Genomic DNA, 23072 nt, shown 5'->3' with positions numbered 1-23072 from the left:
AACTACAAGCTTGAATGAAATCCACAAAATCATTGTCATCCAAAGCCTGAATTTTAAGGCAGTGTATAAAGGATGCTTGGAAGAATAATCGCTGTCGCCCTGATTCCATGCTAATTGAAACGTGATTAACAAATATCTAGGACAAATGGTAATAATTTCGAAGGAAAATGGCAATTATTTGAATGTACGAGTCTTGTTTAGATCCCAGTAAATCAAAAAAGAAAAAAAAATTTCTAATGTCTGAAATATTATAAACTTTTCCTCAACTCATATGTAGCATTCAGAAATTAAGAAATTCCCATTTCCGGAAGGAAAAGATTGATAAGAAAAAAATAATTTTGAAACTGATATGCTCATTTGTCAAAATCCCATCTGCAATAATTTTAAATACAGAACATTATCATGTGCATGTGTCCAATCTCTAGACACAATGATGGAAATTTGCATATGAAGGAAAGCAGATTACACATTTCCTATATTTTACATTGTGCAGCTGATTACGAATTTATGTATGGAGCAAAGGTCTTAAAAACTTGCTCATAAACTGGTCTCTTGTTATCTACAGCCTGATTCAAAACACAGAGGAGAAAAATTAGTAGCTCTTCAGGTTAAGCCAAATGGAGATCAGCCACAAGACATTCCTCAATTTAACTCTTGATATCTCACATGTTCAATAACTTGCTCAGGTTGCATCCATTTCCACTCAGAAAACTCAGCCGCTTCTGTCCCATCACCTGCTAGATTAATCTCATTTTCATCTCCAATAAATTTCAGGAGGAACCTGCAGAGCGCTCTCCAGAGGAATCAGAAGCTATTTGAAATAACTTAATGCATAACAAATTCGAGAAACTAAAGGTTATAAAGGATGTTTGCTATGAATCATGTGATTTTGCAAACTTGCAGTGTAAGCTTCAACAATCAAGACAGTTTGTAAATCAGCTACTTCTTGTAAGAGATGCTACATTCAGAAGTAAACATCCCTACTGCTAGATCATGTGAGTATGAAAGACTAGAGAAACTTCTGAACACTTGAGTCCAAAGTTGACAACCATATCATTAGATGAAAATTATCCAAAAGTTAAAAAATCCTCCGAGAGATGGTGTTTGTATCCAACATTAGCCCCAGATCATAAGCAAATATTGTATGGTTGTACCTAGGATTATATCCAAGTGCAAAAATATTAGTAATGTTAAAAAATTTCAGGAGCAGTTCCCTACAGAACAATAAGCTCAAGAGAAATGTTATACTGGCCTCCAGTATCAGAGGCAGACAATAATCTCGATATGACAGTGCACACCCCCATTACTCATTCCAACTTGAAATCAGAAAGGTTGATATGTTTCGCACAAAGTTTGAAGAAATCGACCTTCGTATAGAAATGATTGGTTCTTTTAGCTTTAGTTAGGCTTAGTGACATGTCCTAATTTGACATGCAAGAGTTTACAAATTCTGGCCTTCTACACTCAAGTAGTGAAGATCAAGATCTTTCAGTTATTTAAAGGATATAAATAAAAATAGTAGAATCTGCCTTCTAGTCACAGATAAGGAGTTCCAAAAAGATTAAGAAGTAAATGTAGAAGCATAGTTCTCTACATTTAATCCCTGGCACTGAACATTGCAATCAATATTGTGCAAGCTCATAAAATATCAATGTCAAGTGATAAGCGAACAATTAAGACATCGCTACATCTCACCAAAATTTTCGGTACTAAAATTTTGCTGCTTTGATCTGAAATTAACTTCAATAAACATCTTTACTCGAAAACCACAGTAACAGCTAACAATGGTTGACATTTAAAAGTAGCTGAAGATACAAATCTTATAGATAAAAGACTTCTTTCTGTATGTGATTTGCTAACTACAATATTTCCAGGATGTGTGAGTTATTTATAAGAGTGCATCAATTTAGAGGCTTTGCCTTGTAGTGATTTAGTGTAGAGTATAGAGACCCACATCATATCCCTAATTTGAGGTATTACAGAAATTTTATGAACAAATTGGGACCATATCAACTTATCAGATTTAGAATTTTCTAAGGAGTCAATTCATAGAATCGCTGAGCAAAACACTAGCTGACCACTTGCTACCTTTGCCAGCATTTTGAACAAATAATGAGTTAGATGGACTATGAAACATGCAGTGGCATCTAGATATTAAATACATCAAAGAAACCATGATTTCAAATTACATTCTTTAAATCCTTCACCCCATTGCAAGTTCTTATAAAACTAGAGACCAATATGATCAATAGAATAATCTCAATTTCAATCTTAATATTATATGCACCAAAAAGAATAAGTTGAAGTAAACTTTGTTAATGGACATCTACAACCATGAAAAGCATAGACGACGCAGACTGGGGATACAATGAACAAAGAGATGCCATCTTTGTTACATAAAATTGTAGTTGCTTATACAATGGTGATGAAACATTTTAAACATAATTCTAGTATTTGGGTCCAGTATACCACTACATGAGTTATCCAATTATAAGAAAATCACCTCCCAACTGCAACACCTCAGACAAGCTGACATAGAATATAAACACAATCACCTATACACACACCTAAGGGTAATCTAGGAATAGAAGGGAAAAACTAAATTGGAAATAGGTTAAGACTTGTTCACAATATTAGTCATCCAATTGCAAAGTAAAATTAAGCTTTTCAAGGAATGCAGCCATGAACGGAAGTCCTGTCTAATTTCAATTGTAAGCCTCTAGCTGATATATTTATCAAATTGCTGCCATTAACTTAATAATATTCTCTTGACATGAAAGTTTTTTATTTCTGCATTTATCGACTAAGCAAGCCCTTGTGACTACATCCAAGACCACTTACTATTTTACTGAATCAAGCTGGTGAAATGTTATGTTAACAAAGCAGCGGACAGCACTAGAAATCACCTTTTTTTAGGGTAAAAGTGGTCTCTTCCACTCATTAGGGCTCATAAAATTTCAACTAAGGTGTAGTATTGTGTCCTTAAAGAAAGCAACACATATAAAATATGCCCAATTTTGATATTCTTTAACTTTTACTAGATTGGATGTAGCATCAAACAGATGATGATTTTGTCATCCCAAAAGAATAAGACAAATCAATGCGTTTTAGCATTTTTCCTAACAAGTATCATGTAAATCCTAGTAAGGTAAAAGGCCTAAACAATTATACGCATACTTATGGATAACAAGCCATCCTAGAAACCTTACTTTAAAGATAGAGGCCAATTTATGTTTTTGATTAGATAAAAGCTTTTGGCTGGAGCTATGAACCAAAATAGGATTTTGAAAGGAACCCAAAACCTTGAACAACAAAAAAGAGCAAAACCAACATGAGACCAAAACCTTGAACAACAAAAAAGAGCAAAACCAACATGAGACCAAAACCTACAAAGAAACACTAAAAAGATCCATCAAGAAACAAAAATCAAACTCACAACTAAGGGACAACCAGCACAATAATCATAGAGGTTTGAATCCAAACCTCTCCAACAAACTCTGAAATGAGGTCAAAGTTTCGAAGAGGTTCCAAGCACAACCAAAGGACTCATAAGCTCAGCATTTGGTTTCCGCTTTTCCTTAATAGGAGACCCCTACCCATTCCTTATGAAACCCACAACAATAGTGTCTGAATCCTTCCCTTCATTTCTCATCATAGAGTGCTCTTTAATTTATAACTCACCATCATCATTTTGAATCTCTTTCCAATGAACAAGAAATGGAATGATATTTCTATCATGTCCCCTTTCTTTATAACTCATGCAATGGACAAAAGTGCTCATTAATTCCATCTTATTTGTAAGTTTTTCCCCTTCAATTCCCAAGTGTCTACCTAGGTCCCCCAAGCTTCCTGTGTGTAAAGGCGTAGGAAAGTTCCTAATAAGTCTATGTAAGCAGCTGGAGTTGTGGAATTACCCTCCCTAACATGCCTGTCTTCTCAAGTCCACCTCTCTCTCTATCTTTGTTGAGATGTCAGACTTCCCCATGCTACCACGCCTCCCAAATCATTCCCCTCTTTCACTCCTCACCTTATCAAAATTTTGGAGTCCCGCATGCAATCATCCCTTGCCACCAAACCCCAATCCTCCTCACACCTCAATCCAACGTTAGACTCCTTCCGTTCAGCATACTGCACCACCAAACCCCATTTTGTGATGAAAGGCATGAACCATGAGCCAACCCTGACCTTCAAACTTTAGCATTCCCACCATTTTCCATTATCCCTCTCCACCTACCACCCTAAATGACGAGCCATTAATGCACATAGTGATGATGTGGCTCCCCATGGGATTCCACTTAGCATGACGTTTGTTCCAATCCACTTGAAGAGAAACCACATGGACTTCCAACTAGGCACACCATGGAGAAGCCAACAACTACCATTAATGTAGTACAATTGTAGGTCATAGCCCTCATCCACACCTTCCAAGCTCATTTCTGCACAAGAGACACCATTTCCAGCTTGATGCAAAGGGAACAAAACTCAACGCGTATGGGAAGCCATTACCGCATACTAAGCCAAAGATGGAGATCACTATGCAATTTTTGACACTCTTCTTGGGTGACTTGAGATTGCGAAAATGGGATCACAGGGACATTTTTTATCATCTTTGATCAAACTAACACAAACCATAACCAAAAATCATCATGAACACCCATCGTTCAGGCATTTAGATCTTAGGACAAAACCCCACAAATTTGTGGAGGTCAAGGGACAAAAACCCCATAGATCTTACATTGGGAGACAAAACCCCTTAAATTGAAGGAGCAGTCTCATGTAGAGATCGTATTCGAGATTTAATGGTGACCAAAATCAACAATATCGAGTCTACACCACTTACAATTGTCGTCGATGTAAGCATTTGTGTTTCCATTCATCATAGTTGTAGCAAAATATTGTAATATTCTACAATTCATTAAATATAACAGATGATATGTTATCTAGGTTCTTTTTAAGTATTGTATTCCCAATTGATTGTTGTGAGTGTGCAATAATAGGTTTGTTATTATTACAGTTGCCAAGTTTAGCCTATATTGTTGTGGTAGCAACATTTTGTAAAGCATTTCCAGCCTATTTAATATAAATAGAACTTGCAACTTATTTTCCATTGTTGGTCTACGTCATGATCTAGGTTATCCATGTAAATGCAAGAATGGAGTAAAATTTTGTGGGTTTGTTGTTATTTATGTGAATGTAATGAAAAAAATTGGTTTTGTGAGACCTAGGTGGAATAGATTAGGGTTTGCTATTTTATGGTTAGATAATGAAGTCTGAAGCATAATTCTGAGTCATTAGAGCATGTTGTGCAAACATTTAATATAATCTAGAATTTTATAAGGTTTTGATGAAATATGAGTAAAAAATTTAAATAGCCAAAATTATTGTATGAGATTTTATTAGGGACATTGCAATTTCTTGTTTGAATATGATGCTTCTTCTTGATATCATGGCGCAAATGGGAGAAGTGCTTGGCTTTATGGCAATGAAGACAAACCTGTGAGGAGGACTCATAATGCATTCTTTGCTCCCAAACACCAAGTTTAGAACACAATTTTATGGCATTTGGCAACAACTTATCAAAATCAACACTCACACAAGATCTGGAAAAAACTAATCATTTCATAGATTTCGTGACTATCAATTGATAAAAGCTAATCAAAAGAATTGCCAATACCTCATATGATCTCTAAATGCTAGAGGAAGCCTAGGGAGCCTAACTCAAACAAAGATCTTGTTAAAGCTTTCCTTTGAGCATCAAATCTAGTAGACCATTTTTTCATAAAAAGGTCAAATTTGCCAAGGAACCAAGAACCTCCTAGAAGGATACCAGTACTATCCTCAAGGGTTTGAAAAGAGAATAAGAAAGAACTATTGGTCATAGCAGCCACTCAAACAGTCACTCGCCATTTTTTTAAAGCCCAACATCAAACAACATCTATATTCGAACAAAAGCCCAAGAATTTCCCAGTGAGGGCATTCGTCATGCAAATAGTAACTCTGCCCATAACAACATCATGAACTCTCAAAATATTGCATGATTTGTCCAAGGCATAAGAAGCTTCCCCAAGCCTATGACAGAAGCATGCATGGTTGAATCAAAAGAGGAACCACCATCCAATGGCATAACAAAAGAAACCCTAACCCACAGAATGTCAATAGGTCTAATAGCATTCACCTCAATGGCCAAAATGTGGGAGGAGTCAACTTGCAAGATTACATTAAAAGCCTACGAGGTTGAGGCACAAAGGGGGCTTGAAGGGCTCAACGGACTTGAAGTACCAATATCACCAGTGCAAAGAAGAGGTACCACCACAACTTTTATAGGGCTCTCAAACACACCAAACTCCTCCCCAACTTTCACCAAGCCATTAAGAGAAGTTGTAACTAGATGAAACTCCTCATGAGGGTTGACCAAAGCAACAAGAAGGGTAAATGCAAGGGAGAGAAGAAAGCCCCTATGTAGCCCCCACGTGGGACTACTATTCAAATTCTTGAAAAAACGTCCACATACTCATTCTTGTCAACGACATGAGAAGCCAGTTGTGGACCCTTCAAACAAGCCTCAAGCAGCAAACCTAATAGCAACTTGACCTCATCTCCATCAAAAGATTCCTCATCTCCATAAAGCTATCTCGTGTATGAATCCTCATGATTTTATTCTTTTGTGTAGATTTAGGATTCTGTAATTCACACATCAAAAAGATTGATCACAAGCATGTGTAGTTTGCACAGACATGTATCATGATTCTAATGTGCTGAGGATTCTTTGAAGATGTGTGCTTATTGTATGTATTTGACAACTAGAGCATAGAGAATATGAAATGTGCTCTGCAAAATTTTAAGCTTACAATATCTTGAAGCATTTTCATAATGCTAGAAACCCCATACTCTATCATAGAAGGTGTACTTTGCTAACTGTAAAAGAAAACTTGCATTTACTGGAATGGCTATAAATAAAATATGAAATACTTTAGGTGCATTAGTATGATAGCTTAAGGTTCAAGAACTATACATTAAAAAGTCAGCAGACCTTGGAAAGAAACTAACAAATACCAGGTGGGCACATAAACGTTAGGATACAAGTAGGGGTCTTCAACAAATAGCTATTGAATTTCCGTCAAAATGACCAAGAGAAATCAAGAAGCAGTCATAAGGGATTTCACCACCTTATGTTCATACTTTAGAAAGAACAAGGAACTTGCATTTACTGGAATGGCTATAAATAAAATATGAAATACTTTAGGTGCATTAGTATGATAGCTTAAGGTTCAAGAACTATAAAATACCAGGTGGGCACATAAACGTTAAGATACAGGTAGGGGTCTTCAACAAACAGCTATTGAATTTCCGTCAAAATAACAAGAGAAATCAAGAAGCAGTCATAAGGGATTTCACCACCTTATGTTCATACTTCAGAAAGAACAAGGAATGTTACCAGAAATAGAGCAAAAATGAAGACAGATTCTACAATATATTTGAATTCAGTGCAAACTGGACATAGATCTTTATAATACCGATCTAACTAGTCGATGCCAGAGCATCCTAGGTCAATCAGTGGCAAACCTGCAGTAACCAAAAACAGGGCAGTTGTTTTGGCCTTGAGAGAAACATGCAAAAGTGACCTTGGACAAAAGGAAGAGAAAACACATACCGAAGGATTGGAGCAATCTTGGTGTAGGATTGAGTGCGTGTTGGGCACAGAGATGGGTATGTCCTTTAGGCACAGATAAGCATACTGGTAAATGTATGTGGCTGAAGGGCATCTGAATGTGCAAAGAAATGCACATTGGTAAGGGCTTGCGTGTTGGGCAAAATTGTTTTTGGTTTCCTCCAATGTAGATAGGAAGATGAAACAATGGGAGTGGGCAGATGGTTGCCTTAGGTGGTGAACTTACCTGATTTCCCGACAGTTGTCAAAACATGATCGAAGAAATCGGCTGGAGATGGATAACCGTACTGGAAGATGTAGAACTGTGAGAGAGTTAATACTCACCGCAGATTGATAATTTGAAGTTTTGGTGGCATGAGGAGTCTGGGGGTCAAAATGGGCAAGAGCGGGAAAATTGAAAATTCTGCATAGGTATATTCACAGCCGAGCCTAATCATTGAGAGGAGATAACACCGGAGTCTCCAGTGATTATAGATAGGACTCTGTGTGTTAGCCAAGGTGCTCATTGTAAACAAGGGCAACGTTCTTTGTAATCTATATAATCATTCTTTCGTATTAATGAAACATGTGTTTCCTATCCGCTGTGCTTATGTCTTATACCCGCTGTGTGTGAGAGGGATTCCGGCTTTGAGGCCTTGGCATGCCTTCAATGGGATACCTTGGCTTTGACTACATTAGTGGCTACTTGAGTTATTTTGAACTGTATTCTTATTTAATAAATTGCAAGTCCTACAGTTTGCTTCTTCTGTATTACAAATTTATTTTGGAGGGAATTGATGACATCATATTTTAAGGTCAATTCTCGTACTCTAATTGACATGCTTTGAATTGATTAAAGTTGTATTTCAAAAGCTAAAATGAATTGATTTTAAAATCTCACCATTTCTGTGCTTGACCTTTCCATTCACGTCCCCACAATCGACTGAGCTTTTCTTTCACATGAGGAGCAAAGTCGTAGGTTAGCCATTGTGGTACCTGCCAACAAACATTAGTATGTACAAAATCTTAAAATGTCAACTGCTCGATTAACAAACCCACAAATGGCATATATCAGTTCTTCTAGTCATTTATTTCTCATATCTTTGCTGTCTCCATGAATTTCTTGAGAAAATAAGAAATAAATTAATGTTTTACAGTTTTAGCGTGAGAGAGATTTATATTGGTATGAAGTTATGAACCTTAGTGATCCAGTTTTGTAATTAAAATATCAGTCGAGATATTATTCTCAATTTAGAAATCCAGACTTAAAATAGCCAGGTTAAAAGGTTCTGAAAAATTAAAAAGCATTGTGTTAATTCACTTACCTGAACTGTTTGCCCAAGACTAACCAGATAACTTCGTTATGAGAGGTGGTCTCATACATGGTATCAAGTACTAGAGAAGTCATGATCCAAAAATAAAGAATCTTGCAAGAAAATTCACATGTGTACCGAAGTGTCACTTCCTTGATTTTACATGTATGCTGACCTCCACTTAATATCATAACAAGCATTTTGGTTACATTGTTTTCTCCTACAGAACACTGTTATTTTCTACAAGAATTTTGTTATAGGCAGGTTTTAGTGGTAAAAATATATTTTAATTGTTAAATTGTAGTATCTCAGTGAGTCCTCCAAAAAATTTAGTAAGAAAGGAAATTGTAGTTAAACCCGGTGGAAATAACATTTATAACAAACATTTACCTCTGCAACAATTTCTGCAGATTTAATACCGGTTTCTTCTTGCAATTCTCTGATGACAGCAGCTCTTGGCTCTTCACCTTCTTCAACTCCACCCTGTTCCAAATATTTCCACTCAGCATGTTATTCTAAGACATTGCGAACTAGCCTCGCATGAAAGTAACACATGCATAAATATTCTAGCCAGGACGATTTTTACAGACTTCTATGTCAACCTAAATTCAATCATTTTTCTCAGAAGCCGTTTCTTACAAAATGTAGTGCCATTTAAAGTGAAGTATCTTCAGCCAGAGTATGGTTAAGTAAAATATAGTTTACTAAGTGCATCAAGAAGCATGCAGTGGAATCAAACTACATGAAAAAATTAAAAACCAATAGCAACAAGCAATGCACAGGAAGTTCAGACTTCTGATATTATCTCAAATTCTCTCCCTCCACGAATAACAAACTAAAAATAGAGTCAGGTACACAATTCAGAAGGACAGCACATACCCAAAGCTTCTTTAGTAGGTACTTCAACTAGCTATTACAACTTCATTTTCATTGAATTTAGTATAATAGAAACACCAATAAATGTTTGACTGATACAACAAAAGTTACAGAATGAATTTAGTTCAACCCAAATCTCTGATAGTCTTAAATTACAGAGCTTTTTATCAGTATAACTTCCATTATACAAAAATCCATTTAAGAAGAGATACCTGTGGCATTTGCCATGCACCTGGAAGGTTCAATCTTGAAGCAACAAATACCTAAAAGAAGAAATAGAAATAATAGATGTAATTAGGACTTTGAATATGATAAACTCTGTTGAAATTACAGCACTGAAAAAGTAAAACATGACTGATACGATATTCAAGACAATAAAGGGGAAACATAAAATTCAAATATGTTAACTAAAATTTTAAATAAGTTCTTTAATAGTACCCATTGCAACAAAAAGCAGAAAATGATGTTCGGCAACTCTGGAAATGGGCATTGCTTCACTCAAGAAAATGAAACTTAGGATACTCTTTTATACAAATTATTTTTTTATGGTATAAGAGAGTCCAAAAGGAAAAAATGTTAATGTTTTGGCCATAAAATGTTTCTGGAGTTCCACTGCACGTGACCCTAAAGTTTACTCAATGATTAAGTATTTCTAAGACAGGGTACTGGGCTCTGTGTCCCCATGAAATGGTTTATGGGATTTGTTAATAGGAAAATTATGAGGGTGCAGGCAGATTAGCAAAGCGTGGTTGGTTGCCGAACTATTTGAAGGGTACAAAATTAAATTAATATATCGGTAAAGTGAGAAACTTCATTGTAATATAACGGAGCACCACTGGCCATATCTATCTAAATCAGGTTTGGACCTTAAATTTTGTTATACTATCACTAACCTTCAGTGTAGGGCCCACCTGTGGTTCACTTGTAAGAGTGTTTTGTTAACGCTTACCAGGGTTACATGCAGGCAGATTTTGAGAAACATAGATGCAATTTGATTTAATTCAACCTTCGCTAGACCTCCCCCTGTTAGAAGCGGTCATTGCCTCAAAATTTTGCAACATCCCTTTCAGATTATATTGTCAAGTGGCAAGTTGCATGCGATCAATTTTTTTTTTTTTTTTTGCAAAATTTCCAGGGCAAGATTTCCCCAGACAGCTTGGACAAAAATTGAAAGGTTTTATAACAAGATTTAACTCGAAAAGGCTACCAAAATTTCTCGGCACTTTCGAAGCAAATTTAATCCTCTTTATCTGCATCATTCCCTTCTTATTTATACATATAATTGTATGCATCCATGAATTAGAACAGTGGATATGAACATTAAAAGAAATAATTTTTTTTTAATGGTAATCATCAATTTTAATTTTATTTTTGGCTTTAAATTTATATTTCTGATGAAACAAAATCTTTGAAAGAAACGTAAGGAGACATCTCTTATTGTGATCCAAATAAATTTGTAGCTGAAAATAAATTATTAGAGCGAAAATTCAAAACAGAAAAGTTCTATATCTGATTTCTTTAATACAGAGATGTAACGGAGGCCAAATGAATTCGAATAAAACAATATGCTTTTTTAGTTGAATCAAACTATTTAAAACCACTTAAAGGAAGAAAAAAATAATAATAATAAATTTAAAAAGAACTCATCAATAAGCCATTCCTGTTTCTGAAATTAAATTAAATGAAGCGGACATAAAAATTATAGCTGATATTAGAATTTACAAGAGTGGATCATGCTCTCGATTATATTGTGCTCGAAAATTTATATAAAGAATTTTTCGCTACTGGAAAGGGAATGCAACTTTGAATCTTTCAACTGTTTTTAAAATATCCTTCAACCTAATTTAGATTCAACTGTTTTTAAAATATTCTTCAACCTAATTTTCTCGGAAAATGTCTCTTTAACTTGTCTGAGAAGTATCTTGAATTTGAAATAAGGAAGAGACTAAAAATTTAAAAATTCTCTTATGCTTTAATTTGTGAGTATTCTCCTCTCTCAAATATTAAAAAGTAAGTGACCATTAGAAAAGATCTCTGCAATACCTATCCATCAAAGGGAAATTCAGAATAAATACTCCAGGCTGGGGCTAAAAGCATAATTGCAATGAGAATTCACAAATACTACAGTAGGAAGAAAAATAAATAAATTTAAGAAATTTCTGGATGAATATGAACGAATGCCATACCTCATTAATAGAATTCAAGAGACAGACTCCAACATTTGGCCTGTATCCTGCGGGAGGCTCACCTTCCATCTGTTTGACAGGACTTAGATGATCTGAAATCAGACGGCAAAACTTAACAGGAAAGCACTTTCTGTTACAGTTCCAGAAGTTTAAAAATCTTGAAATGGATGAAATTGAAGTTGCACAGCAATCTGACTTTCAGGCGGTTTGACTTGTTCAGATTCTGCGAGATCTTATGTCAGGAAGATTTGAGGAGTCACTGTCCGTCAGTTGACGTGAAATGATTCGATTGGAATATGTAGGCTGCAGCTATGTAGATCCAAATTTCTGACAGTTGACTTGTCAGACATCACGAGAAAAATATTTTTTATTCATAGGGCTTTCTGTCACTGTTGACGTCATATCTGTTAGTTTATTCCTTTCAAGACGGGTCTTTTTCCATGCCTTCTAAAAGCTTCCCTAGAAGGAAACAAATTCTATTCTATTCAAAGCTTTTTATAAGTTTGACAATAAATTGTTGAAATTATGAAGGAAGGAGGAAGTTGCTTGAGTTACGGAAGTTTTTAATAAGATTTTTAGAAGTGAGATGGATAAGCATTAAAAAAATGGTGAAATTATCTAAATTTATGGTTTTTTTTAATATAGTTTTTTAGATGGAGGTCTAGAGAGCACGGGAGTTCAGCAAGGGTACAAAATCCACGAGCACACAGAGAGCATGGGAGTTCAGCAAGGGTACAAAATCCACGAGCACACAGAGAGCATGGGAGTTCAGCAAGGGTACAAAATCCACGAGCACACAGAGAGCACAAGAGTCTAGCAAGGGCACAAAATCCATGAGCACACTTGTCCAGCGAGGGTGTTCACAATTACTAGACCTTATAGCCTCACATGCTATATTTGTATAAAACTGTATATATGACTTTTTAAATTACTAGTAAACTGTAAAAATTATAATAAATAAATATAGTATATTATTCTAAATTATAATATTAGTATATATCATTTCGTAATATTTAATATAAAATATAAATTCAAAGATTGAAGTTTCTAATCTGAATTTAGAAATTTAGCTAATTTAGTTTCTAATGTAGTTTTAAGAAGATTGCTTAAATATTTTCTAATATGAATTTAGAAACTTATAAGAGATACACTTTAAGATATTTTTAATAAGATTGTCTTCATATTTTTTAATATGAATCTAGAAATCTATGCAAATGGTAAAAATAAATAATCAAAAGATCTAGTTAACCAGATTCAAGAAGAAAATACACTACACAAGATAATGGCATGTCTCATAATCAACATCCAACAACCAAGATCACTTCATAAAATCTACAAACAAAATTGACTTAATAGTAGTTTATTTTAATTTGGTTTGTTCAAATACAACCTTAAATATATTTATTTGAGTGTTTCACCCTTACCTAGGAGTACACATTAACATAAATATAGTTTTAGTGTGTCTACTCCTACAACATATATTTTTTTGTTTATTTATAAATTTATATATTTGTATTGCTAGTAATTAGATTGAGTTAATGGGATTGAAAATTACATTTTATTTAAAATTTTGTAAGAAAAAGAAACAAACATCATAATTTTACAATGAGCTCATTTGCACATTTGAAATTGAGCTTTCACTTATGTAGTTGTATTTAGGTCTGGAATTTGATGGTCTAAATGGACGTTTTTCACTTTTGTATCATATATGACAGCTTAAAAAATTATTAGACCGTATGCATTGACATACTATTTTTTTCTAAAACCGTATGGATGACACTTCAAGTTATTAATAAACCGTAAAAAATTATAATAGGTAATATATATTATATGATATTATAATTAATCTGATATATATTATTTTAGAATTTTTACTATTAAAATACAAATTTATTCAAAATATTTAAATATGGATTTATATAGTTGTTTCTAATTTTATAATATTTTAATATGCATTTTAAGAATAGTTTCTATTTTCTTATATGAATTTAGAAACTTGTTTTTGATATTTATTATAAGTAATTTAGTAATTATTAAAGGATTATCATTTAATGTTGAAATGTAATATAAATGACTATATAATGTTTATAATAAATATATATTAATTTAGAATCTTTTCAAAATATAATATAATTGTGAACAAGATTTTTTTGTATGAATTTAGAAACTTACTAATTTATCATTGTTTTTTATTTTTTCATTCTTTTTTATCTATATAAGATATCCATATTTGAAATGAATAAAATAAAAGGATAAATATTTTCATTTCTTTCCCAAAAAACATGTGCATCTCCATTTTACACAAGGCTTTTTCATTTTTTTTTAGTTTTTACACAAGGATCTTAATTGCATCTCTATTTTACTCAAAGATTTTCATTTAAGTGCATCTACATTTTATGTAGCTTCAATGTAGCAAGGTATAGACTTTGTAGCTCATACAATTATGTACTTTTTTTATATTTATCAATAAAATTGTTTATATAAAAATTAAGTGCATGCATTTTTCAAAATATCTTCATAAATAATTTTTTTTTGACAATTAATATTTTCCTTAAAACGTTAAATGAAAGGCATTGAAATGGTCAAACCGTCATAAAAAAAATCATATGACAGGTAGGGGTGGCTGTCAAATTCCAGGCCTGGTTGTATTCATTAGAGTGATGACCCAATACTTTATTTCTTTGAGTAAAAAAGGGGTAAAAATTTATTCAAACACAAAAGCAATACAAAGCACATGCATTAAACAACCATGTCAATGTCGACCAGGTGGTCCAACTTTTGAGACAAATTTGGGGGTAATTGACCCCTATCCACAATGTTCCAATTGTACATTTGATTAGAGGCCCATTTGGCCAACAATTTCGTAACTCCATTCCATTCTCCAGGGATATGACTGAAAGTCACATATTCCAAGGAAACACACAAGTGAAGAATCTATTTAATAACCAAAGCTAAATGTCAACATACATCATCTAACCTCTGCCTATTCAACAAAGTCAACACCACCTGAGAATTAGATTCACAAACGATCTTTCTCCACCCAAGGTCGCAACTACACTCCACAACATAAAGAATGGCAAGAGCCTCCATCAAATTGTTATAATGTATGCCCTTATAGACAAAAAATATAAACTAAACAATACCAGAGCTATCTTGCCCAACTCCACCCATACCAACATGACCGGGATTTCCACGAGAAGAACTATCAGTGTTGATTTTCAAAACTTCCTAAGCAGGAGGGCGCCAATGACCTTCCCTATTCATCTTTTGAAGAGGATGTCAACATCTATTCTGCATGACCAATCCAACAAACCTCAAAACATCTCCTTGAGGAGGAAGGTTGAGGAAATTGCAAAAAACATCTCCTAGATCCACCTGTTCACCTAAGTCACACCTTGCCAAAACAGTTTCACTAAGAGAATGAAGAATTTTCCACCATGCATTTTGGACAACCATCTTGACATCTTAAAAAATCTTGTGACTCCTCTCTAGCCAAATATGCCAAATAATGAAGGTAGGACCAAGAGCCCAAACAACTTGAGGAAAAAGAAGTCTTAACCAGGGCCTTGCCCGAATGAGAAAAAAATTCAGCCAAAGAAGAGAGATACCAACAACCCTGATTCCAAACACCCCACCAAAAGTGCCAAATCTCCCTAGAGAAGGAACATTGGAAAAAAAGATGAGAAACACTCTCCTCACAATTGCAACACAAAACACACATCAAGGGACCCTGGAACCCGCACTTGCACAACTTATCCCAAGTAAGACACCGATTTTAAACCACCAACCACAAGAAAAAATTGCACTTGGGCCAAAAGAATTTGTTTCACACATGTTTCCACCAAGGTACCTCCATGCCTTCGAACATTTGTCTATCAAGCTTTGCATACCCCAATGAAATAGGGATCTTATCAGATGAATCTCTACCCCAAGCTAAAACATCATGCCCAACTAAGGCATTACATTCACAAGAAGCAAGAATATGAGCCAACTCTTTCCTATTCTCCTCCGATCCACCTAACGGCCATTCACCAAAGTGGTTCCATCTGTAACCAGTAGCCTATCCTAAATTATGAGCCACCTTATAATGCACAACCTTATCCCAACCAACCTCAATAAAAATATCACAAAGGGATTGGAGGTGTGCATACATCATAAGGATAGGAGGATTACCATCCCAAGAATCCAACCAAAAAAGGGCCTTTGAGCACAAATTACAGATCCAAAAAATGTCATTCTTAACCAACTGAGCCCCCCTTTTCAAAGTATTCTATATCATAGAGCCCCTTCCCTCCAAAGGGTAGCGAGGAATATCCTGAAAGATCACACCTGTAAGATACTTGAGTAAGAATACGAGCCCAAATCTGATGCTAACTGGTACACCAATACCAATATAACTTGGCAACTATAGCCTGCCCATTCAAAATAGAAGAACGAAGACCAAGGCCCCCTTCCTTCCTTGGCCTACACACGAAATCCCACTTCACTAAACTCCACTTAGCAGTCTGCAAATTATCGCTCCAAAGAAACTACCGTGAGAGAGGATCAAATTCCTTAAGGAAATACAAAGGAGTTGCTTGAACAAAACACTTGTAAATAGGAAGAGCCTGAATGATAGATTGGAGAAGAGTCACTCGAGCAACTATGGATAACCAATGACGAGTCCAATGAGTAACGTTACAACGCAACTTGTCAAGCAAGTTTTGCCAAGAAGCCCTGGGTTGCCTACCAATAGTAAGAGGAATACCCAGACAGTTAAAGGAAGAGACCCAATATGAAATCACAAAATATGAGCAATCCTCCAATGAATAGCTTCAGGGGTATTAAAAAAGAAGATAGAAGACTTATGCTCATTGACTTTTTGACCCGAGGCAACAAGATAAGTATCCAACGTCAGTCTAAAAGATTCAGCTTCTTGAAGACAAGCATGTTGACAACAACAATGAAGGAAAACTAAGAGAGGGGGGGGGGGGGTGAATTAGTTTTCACCGGATTAGCAAACTTAACCACAAATACAAATCTGATAAACTGCAGCAACAACAAAGACAAGAAAATTTGATACCACAACACCAAGATTTTGATGTGGAAAACCCAGTTAAGGGAAAAACCACAGTGGGAACCTACCCACAATAAGATGATACTCTGCAGTAGGATGTGAAAATAATTAGAATGGGGAATGCACCAGCATTTAGGCACATTGCCTAGAGCTCACAGCTCAAGATACAATAACTCGGAAGGCTACAACCCTCAGGGAAGTCTCATTGACTTACAACAAGATTTAAACTACAATCCGGAATAAATGAACTGCAATAATAGCATTTGCTAATTCCTGATGACAGTTCCGGTTAAGCACATTTGTGTACTCTTCACCAATCACTGCTCAATACACCACACTGAAATCTATGAATTCGCTTAAGCACTACATATACCACTCTTTGATAATGTAGACACAACCTCGATACCTAAATTACATGACTATTCCACCTATTTATACAATTCATCAACCTTGACAACAAGGTCGGCCAAACCCTCAACTCACAATTACAAAAATTACATCACACGATACGAAGATCGATCATCGAACCAATATAATGATATAACATGGACCTAAATAAAATGCTCAAACACACAACACCACTAGAAATCACGCCAAGATCCACCGCAACACACTACACCACCAAGAATACCGCATAGCACGAAGAACATCACCGATTTAACAAAATTACCAAAAACTTGCACAACGATCAATGCGAATCATCACAACAAATAGGACATAATTATAATTAGGAAACATCAGCAAGCACGTTAAAATCATCAGTAACAACTGCACCAACACCACTTATCAAATCTTCATCGATCAACATCTGAACCTCAAGAACACTCAAATAGCAACAACTGTCACAAGGAAAGATAACTTGTGGAGCACCAAATCATGAACCATTTGAAATGAAGATACACATGAACATCCCAAACAATCTCCCAAAATCTCAGCTCAAGATCTGATCACACCAGAGGAAATACCGAACTCTGCAAAGCACTGATCAGAAAAACCAAACTGCAAACCAGATCATATGATACGATCAATTAATCTTCCGGATCACTGAAACCAATACAAAAGGATATAATGATACTAGAAATACTCCATACACCGAACCATGATCTCAATAAACAAATCTGCATCCATCGAAGCAATAAATCACAGGATTATGTTGACATCAATGACAACAACATATCGTAGCAACAACAACGTCCAACAGAGAAATCCCCAAAAGAGCAGTGTCATCAACAAATTGAAGATGAGAAAGATCTAACAAACCATTGCCCCAACTCCAACCATGAGTCATGTCCTGAGAAACCTGAGACTTGATAAATCTGCCCAAACCCTTTGCCATAATAATAAACAAATAGGGGGACAAAGGATCTCCTTGGTGAAGGCCCTAGAAGCCCCAAAGGGCTCAAAATGTGCACCATTTATAATAATAGCGAAAGATGAAGAGGTAACACAACTCATTGTCCAACTGACACACTCTGGATTAAAACCAAAGGCAAGAAGAACTTTTAGCAAAAAATCCCACTTAACACTATCATAAGCTTTGGCCATATCCAATTTGATAAACATAGATTTTTCCTTGGAAGTCGTCATAGAGTGAATGACTTCAGAAGAAACCACAACTCCATCCAAAATCTATCTATCGGCCACAAAACCCTCTTGCTCCTCAAAGATCAAAGAAGGGAGACAAACCTTGAGCCTCTCTGCAATCAATTTAGTAATGATTTTGTACACCACATTATAGAGAGCAATAGGCCTAAAGAAATCTAAACGATCAACGCCATCTTTTTTAGGAATGAGAACAAGAAAAGTAGAGTTCAAAGCCCAAAGCATTTGCTTACTGTGAAGAGATTCATGAACAACCTCCAACAAATCCAAATTAGTAATATCCTAGAATTCTTGAAAAAATTCTATTGGAAATCCATCTAGGCCTAGAGCTTTGCCCTTATTCATCCCAAAACAACTTCTTCCAATTCAAACAGAGAGATTTGACGAATGAGAGAATCATTCATCTCATTAGTGACAAGGGAATGCAAGCAAGTATCAAATTCTCCTTAGCCTCCACAAGAGGAGAATCTTCAGAAAAGAGAGCAGAATAAAACTGCCTAGCCTCTCGAGACAAAGCCTGCATAGATGATAGTCGAAGGCCTTCATAATTAACCAAAGAAGAAACATAACTCCTATTTCAATGAGCCTGCACAGAATGATGGAAGAAACCAATATTCTTGTCCCCTCCTTGAAGCCAATCAATTTGAGCCTTTTGCTTCCAAAAAATCTCCTCATGAAGTTCCCATTCCTCTAGCTTTCTCACAACCTCAGATTCGGCTCAACCTAAAGCATCTGAAAAACTATAATCTCGGATTTGGTGAGTAATCACATCAAGGTGTTGTTGAGTCTTCCTCTTCATAGCCTGAAGGATACCAAAACATTGCCTATTCCATTTCTTAAGGTGATATTTGTCATGTTGCAGCTTGTTAACAAAGGAATTCATAGCAGTACCATAAGCAGAGTCATCATCAATCCACGATTGGGCCACAAGATCATGTAAAGAACAATCTCGAAGCCACATAAGTTGAAACTTAAAAGGAAGATTCTTAGGAATTGTAAGAAAAGTTGCAACAAATTTAATTGGCCAATGATCAAAACCTTTCCAGTCAAGAATCTCAGAACTTGTAGACAAATTCCCAGCCACCCAGAAACAAGAAACAAGAAACGTATCCAATTGTTCAGAAATTGCTTCCTCCCCACCTCGCCTATTATTCCAAGTAAATACCCCGTTAAAAGGTTTGAAATCAATTAAAGAAAGTGAATCCACATTCGCATGAAAGAGATCAGAAGAAGGACCCAACCGATCCAATCCTCCCCGCTTCTCTTCCAAACTCAAAACTGAATTGAAATCACCAGCTAAAACCCATAAAAGATAAGGAGCACACGATCTCACATGCATTATATGAGACCAAAGTCTGGTCTTACCCCTAATATTAGTTGGAGCATACACATTAGTAACCATAATAAGCTCCCCAAATTCCAAACTAGAGGCAACTAGAGAAAGTGAAGATTGACAAGAAATCCACCAAAGTGTAACAATCTTCATAGGATCCCCAAAAAGGGCCAAACCTCCAGAACACCCCTACGAACCAATGCACTGACATTGACCGTAATGCCAAATACTAGGGGCACACTAAAGCATAGAATCAACTGAAAGCTTAGTCTCCTAGATGCAAAAGATATCTGGAGAGTGGATTGCAACCAAATCACGAATATCCTTTTGTCTAGGGATGCTATTCAACCCCCGTACATTTCAAGAGAGAATAAAATGGAAGAGGTTGGGAAAAGTGAGCATCAATGGGTTTGACAAACCCAGATTCCACCAACAAATCTCTAACAACTTTAATTTTCTCTTGATCCTTCTTGCGACCACTTTTAGAAGAGTTCTCAAAAGAACCCTTCTTAAGGGGACGTTGTTGCGAACCCAAAGTTTGAGAAGACCCTTTGCCTCTGCCAGATACTAACACCTCCTTAGCCAGGTCTGCCAAAACCATATCATCCTGCATAATATCTCCAGCCTCACTTGAATCACACAAAACATGACCATTTGGAGACCCCTAAGGGTTACATGGGCCATGTGAAGGTAAAAGGTCCTGATCAGTCCCTTGCACCTACACAAAATCAGTACCAATAACGGTAGCCCTTGAGAAAGCATCAACTGGGTTCCCTTCCTCCAAAGCCAAGGTATCCAACACCTCAAATCGGTTGAAGCCCTCATAAGTTTGTTGGTCCCCAAAGGAACTCTCCTATCCCCGCCCATTTGCCCGAGGCTTCACAGGAACAAAACCATCCTTAACTGAGCCACCCTCCATCACAGGGGCCTTAGCTGAGCCACCCTCTACCACAATGGACTTTCCTTTATCCCCCTTATCCAAATTTGATGTCAGAGCAGAAGAAGAATTATATGGACCTGAAACTTTATTAAACCTAGGACATTGCCTTTGGAGATGACCATACTCATGGAAAACCCAACAACAGAAAGGAATAGACTCATAATCTAACTGTTGAACCCAAGATGAAGAACCAAGACAAATTTCCAAAGAATCCGGCAAGGGATTATTCAAATCAGTCTCAACACAAATCCTAGTGAAAGAAATTACCTTTCTATCAAGGGGTTGTTGAGAAACCACAACTGGTTTTCCAAGCAGAGCAACAATCTGTTGCGAAATATCCTCTCTCCAAAACTCCAAAGGATGACAACGTAGACGAACCCAAACATGAACCCTCAAGGGTAACTCTTCAACCAAATTAAAACCCACATGCCAAGGTTTTATAAACATGCCCACATGGTAATAAAAGTAGGGCCCTCCCTAAAAAACACAGTTCCTATCAGCTATGCTGGAAAAAACAACCATAAATTAACTATTTGTGGCCAACAATATCTCCATCTCACCCTTAACCTACCATGAACGACAGATCCAAGAATCTAAAGTTGGCAGAGAAATTTATTTGCCAAGAAATTTGCAAATGAGAGCATGATGACTCAAATACGATACATCTTCCATAAGCGACTCCAGAGAAAGAATCAAAACTGGTTGATCCTGACTACGAGGAAAGCAATCATTGACCTTCTTCAATTTGGGTCCCTCACCCACATAAAATGAATATGTCGGCATTTCATGCACACCCGACGAGGAGCCATCATGATCTAAAGCACCAGCTACCACTAAGGTAGAAGAAACCCTTTGTTCTTCCATACCCGACACAACAACCACCAATCCCCATCATGCAAACAAACCCCAACAAAAACCAATGCACCACCAAAGAAGACCCTCCAACAAAGACTCTTGACACAACACACACCTACCCCACACATATCAGAAAACCCACCTCTCACACGCCAGAACCATAAATGTGCAAGGAAAGACATAGAGCAATGAGAACGCAACTAGGGCACGACCCCTAGCCTACACTCACAACCCCCTCGCACGCCCATTCTCCGTCCTCAACAACCGTCAACCAAGAGTTTCAAAGTATTCATATTTCTCATAACACATAACTTGGGATCTTTTAATAATTTCTTAAACATAAATCATTAATGTTGATGTTTAGGGTTTACATTTTTTAATAATATTTTATTATCAAACCTCATCCCCAATTATCAAACTTGAAAGGAACAAGCCTGTGATCACAATGGCCCAATAGAGGTTTAAACCTTGGTGGCCACAATAACAACACCACTACTTAACCAACACACTATAGGAAGAACCTTGTGACACATATTTTTTTGTATATTTTTAAACTAATTAATTCTTTCTATTGAAACAAGGACATCAATATAGAGTGTTATCATATATTTATAAAATTGTTTTTTATTGTTTGTTAGTTTCTCATATGTTTGACAATGGTAATTACATTTGGTTAAAAACTATGTTTGCTAGAAAATTAAAAATGAATATAATAATCAAATAAAATATTAACACTATAATTTTTATAAATCTTACTCTAAGGGTTATATTTGGGAAAAATATCATTTCATGATGACTTAATTATTTATAGAAAACGTGGATCAAATCAATATTTTTCAATCAAAGGTCCTTTACAAGAAGGCCACCTTGAAATTTAAAAGCCATAAAAACACTTAATATTAGAAAAGACATTTGATTGACGATACCTTCAATTGAAGGTCATATGTTTAATCAAAGGTCAATCACATGTGGCATATCTAGGACCTTCATTTGAAGGTGTTTTAACTTTTCACCCTTGCACAATTTTTTTTTAAATGGCTTACAAGTGAGACTAGGATCTATACTTCCACGCACATATCTTTGATCCCCTTAAATAATAAAACCTCATAGAGATCTAGATATTCTTTGAAGAGATAGTAATTTACCATGGATTTTATAACACATGGGATACATAAATAGAAAAATCTCTTGTAATTTTGATTCATTATTGTACTCTATAAATGCATTAATTTCTTAGGATAGGATGTTTTGACTTTATGTGAA

At 35.8% G+C, this 23072-nt stretch overlaps 1 protein-coding gene across 1 annotated transcript; it reads right to left on the bottom strand.

Annotated features, from left to right (window-relative positions):
* Positions 1 to 272: 272 nt before the first annotated feature.
* LOC131052171 (nudix hydrolase 25) lies at positions 273 to 12465 on the bottom strand. Its single transcript, XM_057986783.2, has 6 exons — positions 12024 to 12465; positions 10050 to 10100; positions 9352 to 9444; positions 8550 to 8644; positions 667 to 781; positions 273 to 566 (listed from the first exon to the last, which is right to left on the bottom strand). The coding sequence occupies exons 1-6, from the start codon at positions 12090 to 12092 to the stop codon at positions 498 to 500; spliced, it is 492 nt and encodes a 163-aa protein (XP_057842766.1). The 5' UTR covers positions 12093 to 12465; the 3' UTR covers positions 273 to 497.
* Between the last annotated feature and the right edge of the window lie 10607 nt (positions 12466 to 23072).

Source organism: Cryptomeria japonica, chromosome 2, assembly GCF_030272615.1.
Source record: "Cryptomeria japonica chromosome 2, Sugi_1.0, whole genome shotgun sequence".
NCBI classification, from domain to species: Eukaryota; Viridiplantae; Streptophyta; class Pinopsida; order Cupressales; family Cupressaceae; genus Cryptomeria; species Cryptomeria japonica.
The sequence above is the reverse complement of the archived record's forward strand: the minus strand, read 5'-3'. Positions and strand labels throughout refer to the sequence as shown.